The sequence below is a fragment of the Salmo salar genome, chromosome 05 (genome assembly GCF_965601325.2).
Source record: "Salmo salar chromosome 05, fSalSal1, whole genome shotgun sequence".
NCBI classification, from domain to species: Eukaryota; Metazoa; Chordata; class Actinopteri; order Salmoniformes; family Salmonidae; genus Salmo; species Salmo salar.
In genome coordinates, this window is record NC_138295.1 from 34,292,590 (window position 1) to 34,301,601 (window position 9,012).

The 9,012-nt window shown below is 47.8% G+C and overlaps 1 protein-coding gene across 2 annotated transcripts; it reads right to left on the reverse strand.

Annotated features, from left to right (window-relative positions):
• Positions 1 to 516: 516 nt before the first annotated feature.
• On the reverse strand, positions 517 to 7,214 carry LOC106604600 (protocadherin-18). Of its 2 annotated transcripts, none has more exons than XM_014199395.3 (4): positions 4,356 to 7,214; positions 3,814 to 3,869; positions 3,325 to 3,509; positions 517 to 2,032 (listed from the first exon to the last, which is right to left on the reverse strand). In XM_014199395.3, exons 1-4 carry the CDS (start codon positions 6,852 to 6,854, stop codon positions 1,071 to 1,073), a joined length of 3,702 nt encoding a protein of 1,233 aa, XP_014054870.1. In that variant the 5' UTR covers positions 6,855 to 7,214; the 3' UTR covers positions 517 to 1,070. The 2 variants fall into 2 exon arrangements, with proteins under 2 accessions (XP_014054870.1, XP_014054869.1); XM_014199394.3 differs by having other exon boundaries at positions 3,814 to 3,902.
• Between the last annotated feature and the right edge of the window lie 1,798 nt (positions 7,215 to 9,012).

Below are 9,012 nucleotides of genomic sequence, written 5' to 3' on the forward strand. Positions count from 1 at the left end.
TTTAAAATGGTTAAGGTAAGGGTCAAGGTTAGGTAAGCATTATGGTTAAGGTTAGGGTAAGGGTTGGGGTTAAGGTTAGGATTATGGTTTAAGGTAGGGACTTCCCAATGATACAGGGTTGCACTGACCGTAGTAGACCTGACCACTATTGGACCATTAGTGAGCACTTTTGACCAATAGGAGGAGCCTTTATGGAACTATTCTCAAAGAAATCTAGAGACAACAGCTCAGCATCTCTTTGTAGAATTATAGATACTCTCTCTCTCTCCACACACACACACACACACACACACACACACACACACACACACACACACACACACACACACACACACACACACAATACCAAGCCCATGCCTCTAATATCATTATGTATGCCAAATGTTGGAGATCTGTGAAGGTTCTTAACCTCCTATGGAAACATTTAACTTAGCAAATAAACCTCTCTGACTTCCTTCTTCTAAATACAATGACAGCATAAGTCAAAGATAAAACATCGAGACAAACTCATATTAGTTCTGTGTTTTTTCACTTTTATTTGTGTTTCCTCCCAAGTTCCCACAATACACCACAAAGACTTCTGTCCAATAATTAATATATTCATGTATACATATAATAATAGTAACATAAAAAAACATTTCACAATACAAAAGACAATATTAAATATGTAGATTTTCAGTTGCATGTCAAAATGTTGATTATTTTTTTCGTCATTTAACATGCCTTCAATATATAAAAATAGAATTCTGATTGATTAAGTTTATATACATTTACTTTATATAAATATAAGAATACAAATGTATTTTTAAAATACAAAGATAAATACAGTCACATTGTGTACATTGTGTACCAAACAAGAAAATACAAACATTATTTGGATATTTAGCATTCACAAAACACAAATACGTTAGAAATGCAACTTTAACGACAATTGCAGGTCTATGTCTTTCATTCGTTTCTCTTTTATTTTTTCCTACCCAGACTCCTCAGCTCCCCCTCCATAGACATGGCAGGACTCCTGACAGGAAGTTGGAGGTCAGAGTTCAAAGGTGGAGGGTATTTACGGTTGTCTAGCTCTGCCGGACATCCTGTAACAATTTGTTGATCTCAGCCACCAGCTCGCTGGCGTCCATCAACTCATGCCGGCTGTCGCTCCTCTTCCCCTGCAGGTGTCCCAGCTGCCCCAGCACCGAGTCAAACTCATCCTCCTCAAAGTTCTCTGGGATTTCCTCCATGGCTGGGAGCCACTTACCGCATGGCCCCGGGAGGGGAACAGGGATGGGGGCTGGGGCCAGGAAGGGTGCCACCAAGGTGGGGCTGACCAGGGCAGTGAGGAGAGGGCTGTTCTTGGGGGTGGGGGCGTGGTGGCCATGTCCATTCTGAGGGCTGTTTTTAGGGACGGCCTGATTGTGGTGGTTGTTCTGGGGGCTGAGCTTGGTGCTGGGTTTGAGGGTGTGGTAGCTACCATTCTGGTGGTGTGGTTGGCCTGAGGGCCCAATGCTAGAACCGGGGTTCTGGAAGTGGGTATTGGCGGCCCATGCTGCAACACCTTGCTGGTGGGCGGCAGCACTGGGCTTACCTGGCAGATGACCCCTCCTCCTGTCCAGTGACCCTGTCATGGGGACACCTACACCCCCCATACTCGTACCTGCCTTTTGTGTCTCGCTGACCTGGATATAGGAGTCCAGCGATGGGGGGAGGAGCCTCTGAAACACGCTGCTCATCTCTGACAACAGGGACGTGGTTCCACACAGGTCCTCGTCTTCCCCCTCCTCTCCCCCCTCTGCCTCCTCGGCCTCCTCCTGGTTGTCCTTGCCGAAGGTGGAGAAGCTCTGGTTGCTGCGTTGGGCGTGAGGGTGGTCGGGGTCGGAGGGCTGGGGGGGCTCCTGGGGATCGCTGGCCTGGCGGGGGTCCTCTCCTGGGATGAAGAGGTTGCTGCGGTAGTCAGAGGAGGCTGGGGAGAGCAGGGGAGGCATCCAGCACTGGTCAGAGTGACCCAGGACACGACACTCCTCAGTGCACAGTCTCATCGCTACAGCGAGAGAGGGAGAGAGACGTGGTCAGGGATACAGAGTCACAAGGCACTGCACAGGGAGATGAAATACATAGGAGGCCATGCATTTCTACATACACAGACCATAGATTGTTCTGGGTATTACTGTTATTTTGCTGATAGACTTTTGATGAGGGGAGATGGTGATGAGTAGGTATAGAACTGGGAGTGGTTTTGAAGGGAGGAGATGAAAGATTGTCTTTCATAGTCTTTTAACATCAAACATTTGATGTCCATTCATGTTTAAACACAGTTGTGTGATCTGGGTACAAACATGGGTGGAAATCTAAGATAATTAGATAGCATATCACGCTGCAGGAGAGAGCACACTACCTCCAACATTAACATATCGGCACAATTCACTGGGCCAGATCAATGGCCACTATTACTCATTCAAAAGAATCTGCTTAAAAACCTGCATTTTTCCCTTTTGAAATCGCGTCTATTCAATATTAAATCTTCAAATGAAAAATCTCTGAAGAATAAATTATACAAATCAAATATGCCAAGTTAAAGCCTTCATTACAGACCGCTGGCTAGTCACTCATGCTATTCAGGGACTTCATTACCCTCTCATTACCATGAAAAGACCATTTATAATACATCTTAGAGCTGATGAAGGAAGAGTGCATTGGGGAGCATTGGAAAAACAGCAGCCGCAGCCATGTAGGCAGGCAGCATATTGCCTTCCCCGCTGATGAAAGGCAAAAATAAAAGATGAACCGGACTGATTTACAAAAACAGCCTTTCAAAGCTGTTGAAAAACCCACTCCAACCACCTCTGCCTGCCTGCGAACTGCCCAGCTGACTGCCTGGCTGCCTGATCGCACTCTGAAATAATTGTGTTGTGGAGGAGATGAGAGCTTTTTCTCATCAGAGAAACGGGTGATAATTCTGCCTCTTTTCTCCCTCCACAGTCCCATCCAGTCCCAGTCACTGTGCTGATAAACAGCTGGGGAGTGGATCTCTCAGAGGTGTTGGGGATGAGGGTGATTGATAGTTGTGGTGAGAGGTGAGGTGGTGTGATAATGTGTGTTGTGGTGGGGCATAGCTCAGTGGAGACCTGTAGTGTAGGGTAAAGGCTAAGATGGGTGAGAGGAGGGATATGGTGAAAAGGGTGAGGATGGTATACCTGCATGCAGTCATTGTTGGTATAGTTCAGTAAAGAACAAGGGTATAGGGTAAGAGGCTGATATATAGAGGGGAGAGTGTTGTAGGCTGAAGGGTGAGGGTTTTGAGGTGAGAGGGGTGATGAGTTGAGGGGTGTATACCTGCATGCGGATGCTGTGGATGTGGTCTGTGTTGGCCGTCATGAGGGTATAGCTCATTAAAGGCCTCACCCAGGAGCCTGTCGATGGGAGACTCTCGTCCTGCCTCGTAGTCACTGTCCCCAGCCTCGCTGTCGCCACGACCACTGTCCTTCAGACTAAACTTATCCATGTCATTCAGAGCATACCTGGAGACGGAGAGAGGAAATGATGGTTCAACTTTCATAGAAAACAACATTGGAGGATGGTTCAAGGCTTATGCATATCAAAACGAAGTGCAGTGAATTCTCAAGTGGCGAAGGTTTATGCATACAATTATCAAGTGTTATTAAGGTTGACTACTAAAATAGAACAAAGCAACAGCCAAAAGATTTTTAGGAATATGGAAAGCATTGTAGGATATGCCTTAGAGCCTTACTGAGTTATGCACACGTACATTCTGATTCCCTTCAGGTGTGTTTATTTTAAGGCGCAGTTAGATGGTGTTATTACCTGTAGCTCCTGGTGTATTTGTTGCCACGGAAACTGGGTCTTGGCTGGTACTGGCCCTGATGGAGCATGGACAGAAGCTGTGAGACTTGCTACAACCGAAAAAGAAAATGTAAAAAAAAAAGAATGAAAGGAATGAATGAATAAATGAATACTGATGGGAGCAGACAGGCACAAGGACACAAGGATGTTGATATGACGTGATATGTTCTAAAACATGAGATGATCACTGGATATAAGGGATGGAGTACTGAACATACCACAACATCGGGGACAAATTCAGAACAAATACTGAATATTAAATATAAAATGCAAAAATCATAATAATAAACATTGTTCAATTTCTGTATCACCATAATATAAGACAAGGCCAAAACTCAGTCCTTCTTTATTCTATAGATCCATAATTGATGGGGGTCTATTTTAATCCAAAGACATTTATGTGATTCAAGACTACCATTAGTAGATAACATATTCATAAACCATCTACTTATACTGGACTAAGGACATGAAATTAGACATCGTTTCTCTCTCTCTCATCTTACTTCGACAGGGGGCGTGGCGTGGGCCAGTTCCAGAGCGAAGTTCTCTGCGACGTGATTGGAGGAGATGGTGACCAGGCTGTTGAGCGACTGGCGGCTGTGGTGGCTCTGCCTGCTACCCATGGTGCCCCTGTCTGGGGCGGGTGAGGCAGAAGGTGAGTGTGAGTGTGCCCGTACGGGCAGGGTGCCGTTGACGGTGGGGACCAGGGTGATGTCTCCCTTGTGGATCTGCCTAGAGGGCTTCTTGGGGTGGTTCTGGTAAGTGTTCTCAGCCACCCTGCAGTTGTACGAGTTGTGGGGGTCCTTTTTCTCTCTGTTGCAGCGTGCTGTGGCGAACATCACCATGACCACCAACAGCAGGGCACACACGGCCCCCAGGGAGATGATGATGATGAGGGAGAGGTCCAGGAGGGAATGGCTGGGGCCCGTGGGGAGGCCTGGGGGTAGGAAGTCCATATTCTCCTGGAGGGAGAGGCGGAGCAGGGCCCCGGTGGACAGGCGGGTGGTGCCCCTATCCTGCACCTCCACCCTGATCTCCAGCACATCCTTGGGAACCCCCTCCAGACTGCCGTTGGTCCGCAGCTCGCACCGCCGAGCGTCCATCACAAACAGGCCCTCCTCGTTGCCCCCGATGATGGAGCAGCTCAGCTCACTGTTGATGCCGGTGTCACGGTCAGTGGCCTTGACAATTGTGACCAGCTGACCGGCGGAGGCGTGTCTCCAGAGGAGGAGGTCGGCGGTGTGGTTACGTAGGAGCGGGGACTGGATGACGGGCGGGTTGTCGTTGTCGTCTAGCACGGTCAGGAGGACGGTGGCGTTGGAGGATAGGGGGGGGTTCCCTCCGTCCCGTGCTTGGACGGTGAAGGAGATGCGGCTGACATCCTCGTGGTCGAAGCTCCGTAGGGCGTAGATGGCGCCGTTGGATGGGTCGATGGTGACGTAGGTGGAGATGGGGCTTCCCTGGACCAGAGTGTCCAACACCGTGTAGGTCACCTGACCGTTGGTGCCCAGGTCAGGGTCAGACGCAACCACTGTCATCAGGTAGGCCCCGGGAGAGTTGTTCTCTGACTTGTAAACCTCGTAGCGACTCTTCTCAAAGCGGGGCGGGTTATCGTTTTCATCCAACACCTGCACCGTGAAGTGTTTGATGGTGGAAAGGCTTGGAGAGCCGCGGTCCTCAGCTATGACCGTCAGACTGTACTCTGACCTCTTCTCTCTGTCCAGAGACACGTTGGTCAGGATCATGTAATTCTTCTCATAGGTCTTCTGCAGCCGGAAGTGCCCATGGCCGTGCAGGCGGCACACCACGTCGCCATTGAGCCCTGCGTCACTGTCGTCCACGCGCACCAACGCTATGAAGGTGTCCACCGGCGCGCCCTCCGAGATGTAGGCCACTTCCTCCTTACCGGGAGTCATCAGGTTAATGTTGATCTCCGGTTTGTTGTCGTTCACGTCCACCACTTTGATTACGGTTTTACAAAGTCCTGGGATGGAATTAGGACCCAGGTCCTGCGCCTGAATGTCCAACTCATAAGATGACGTAGTTTCATAGTCCACTTTTTTAATCAGAGTGATTTGGCCATTTTCAGGGTTCATTTTAAACATCTCCAGTATTTTGGGAGAGATATGACTGCTGAAAGAGTAAACTATTTTACCGTTAGTGCCCTCATCCGGATCTGTGGCGTTCAAATCAACCAGTAGAGTCCCAAGTGGTGAGTTTTCCAGGAGATTAATAACGTACACCTGCTCATCAAAAGCCGGACTGTTGTCGTTAGAGTCTGAGATGCTTATCTTGAGCAGAGTGGAGCCGGACTTCGGGGGGACTCCATTGTCCGAGGCCGTTAGCTGCAGCTGGTAGCTGGACTGCACCTCCCTGTCCAGCTCTTTCACCACCACCAGCTCTGCGTATTTGGCACCGTCGGTTCTGGTCCTTATGTCGATTTTGAAAAAGTTATTCGGCGTCAGAGAGTATGAGTAAAGGGAGTTATCTCCCACGTCAGGGTCGGTGGCGCTGTCCAGAGGGATGCGGTTTCCCACAGACGCGCTCTCGGAGATCTCAATGGGGATGATGGCACGGGAGAACTGTGGCGAGTTATCGTTTATGTCTAAGACTTCCACCTCGACGTGGAAAAGCTGGAGGTATTCAGTGGGCAGAGTGACAACGTCAAATTCGATAGAACAGTTTAGGTTCTTTTCACAAAGCTTCTCCCGGTCAATCTTGGTCCCTATGGTGATTTCACCGTCCTCCTCCCGAACCGACAGAAATGGAGTGCTCCCCCTCTGCATAGCACGGAACCGAAAAGACAGTGAACTCGGTAATTTAGACAAAACATCCGCCACGTCCTCCTTTAGCCTTGCAATCACTGTGCCCACTTTTTGCTCTTCATAAACTTTATATTTCAAAGTCTTACCAGAAACGGCCTGCATAATTACAACCAAAAATAATAATAGCGCAGTGGAAAATACTATATTTCCTTTGGGTGTGTTCATTTTGGCACCCATCTTCAGCACCCGGGATGGGGCTACACTACCGCGGAGGAGCAAGGTTTTTAAAAGATGCTCTCTCAAAAGTATAGCATGTTAAATCCCTTCAGTAAGTCATCTTTGGTGAAAAGTCGTGCAAATCGACTGGAGGATGAAGATTTGAGAACTCAAAATCAACCGGGTCGGAGTTTTCTTTTGGTTCCAATTTTACACCAAAAACACCAACTCAAATGCAGTGTTTTTCTTGCTGTTGTGATCTGTTGCATACATCCACTTAAGCCCCGGTCTGTGTGTGTGAGTGTGCGTCTGGAAATCTGAGCGGTGAGAAAAGGCGTAGCTCCGTTTGTGTTGCTGTGCGCTCTGCTCTGTCGCGCGCTCCTGCAGTCTATCTCGTCTACAGACTGGCCCTCATAGCCCGCCCCTCACCCAAACTGCGTCTTTTTCCTCAGCTCACACAAAAAGTACCCCCAGCCCCCCTGCCCTCTCCTTTACACCCCCTCCCTAAATCAAGTGCTGCCCCTTCTCTGCCTCCAGGGTGTCCATTCACAACACAGAGGGGCCCTTGATTCCAGAAGCCGGGAGGACCAGCCCAAAGACGTAGTTTTAACGTGTGCCACAACAATAAGGGCTGCTTATTCAGGGAGAACTTTAAACATGGCCAAATTGACCCATGGCTGCCTCGGCACTCGCATATTGTTATAGCTGCAATTCACAAATGTGTGCCACTGTCAGATTGACTATGCTAAAACATAATCTTAACACTCTATTCCAACATTAAATATGATCAAGAACTTAAACGTTCCATATAATCTCCCTTGGTATGAGATGCACCCCAACATAGCCCTGCTTGAATTTTACGTGCTGCTTATGAGCATCTGTTATGGCAGTAAAAAAAAATCTAAATATATTTTGAGGTGAAGGTCATATGTGGTTGTTTCATATATTTAGCCTAACTGGAAAACATTGGACAATATATATAACGGGGTATTCAAGTGGGTTACAGTGGATACAATATGGTTTCCAAATTCATGTTCCTAAAGTCGTGGTGATCAAAAGGTTGCATAGACTCACATTGTATCTTTCAAGCCACCAGAGTGGAGAGAAAAATATAAGAGGGTAAAGAGTGAATGTTTGTGGATCCAAGACTTGCACTTTACTGAGTGAGAAGACCTCTGCGCGTCCTCGTGGCGCATGTGGCGAATATCTGAAAGGATTCCCTCCAGTTGAGTGTGCCTCGCGGCAGGTCACGCCGGCGGACACTTTTATACCCTGCATAATACTGTTTTACAACCTCCCATCCCTGATCCGGCTGAATTATCATCCTCAAACTCGCACTCAGAGTGCAAACACGAGCAACAAGAGCTTTAAGAAGGCACCGTGCCATCTGGCGCGAGGTTCAGACAACCCAAACCCATAATTAGGCCTAGATCAGTCCAGGCCCCGCGAGCCCCGGATAGAAACACTACCAGAGAATTGACGCCCTGTCAGATGCGATTCAGAAATAATGCAATGCCGTTTCCTCGAGCCTTGCTTTGATAAATATCTCCAAAACATGTTTCTAGACTCCACCGGTTGGCCCCATTCAGCGCACAATTAGACACAAGTCGCAAACGTATGAATTCCCACCAAGCTATATTTGATGTGTTAACCCGGAGCACTAAGGTATTCTGATGGTAATTTTAGCCCATTGGACAAAAACATTTATTTCTATTCTCTCTGAAAAGGATAGAGCATATTTACTGAGGTTCCCTAGCTGCATTTACATCCCTGGAGTGACTCGTGGGAAAAAGCATCAGAGATACGCTCGCTCTCTCCGCCATCTGTCCCCAATGCACACACATGGACATTGATTCAGCAGAGCTGCAAATCAATAAAGCCCTCTCCCTAGTGATTCAGCACCAGCACATACTAGACAATTACCAGATAATGAACACATGTATGTGTTTGATTTTGTAATTTTCTTTGTAAGATCCCCACATACAGTAGAATGTGGCATTAGAACAATATAAATGCGACCCAAATATTCGTTTTAAATGCGTAAAAAGGTCCTAAACGCAGCATCCAAAACATGCGCTCAAACTTTCAATGAAGTAACTGGTGCCAAATTATTTTGGGCGGTCCCTGGGAATGCGAGAGCAACAATGTAGACTGTTCTCTCACGAGGGCAGACATGCCC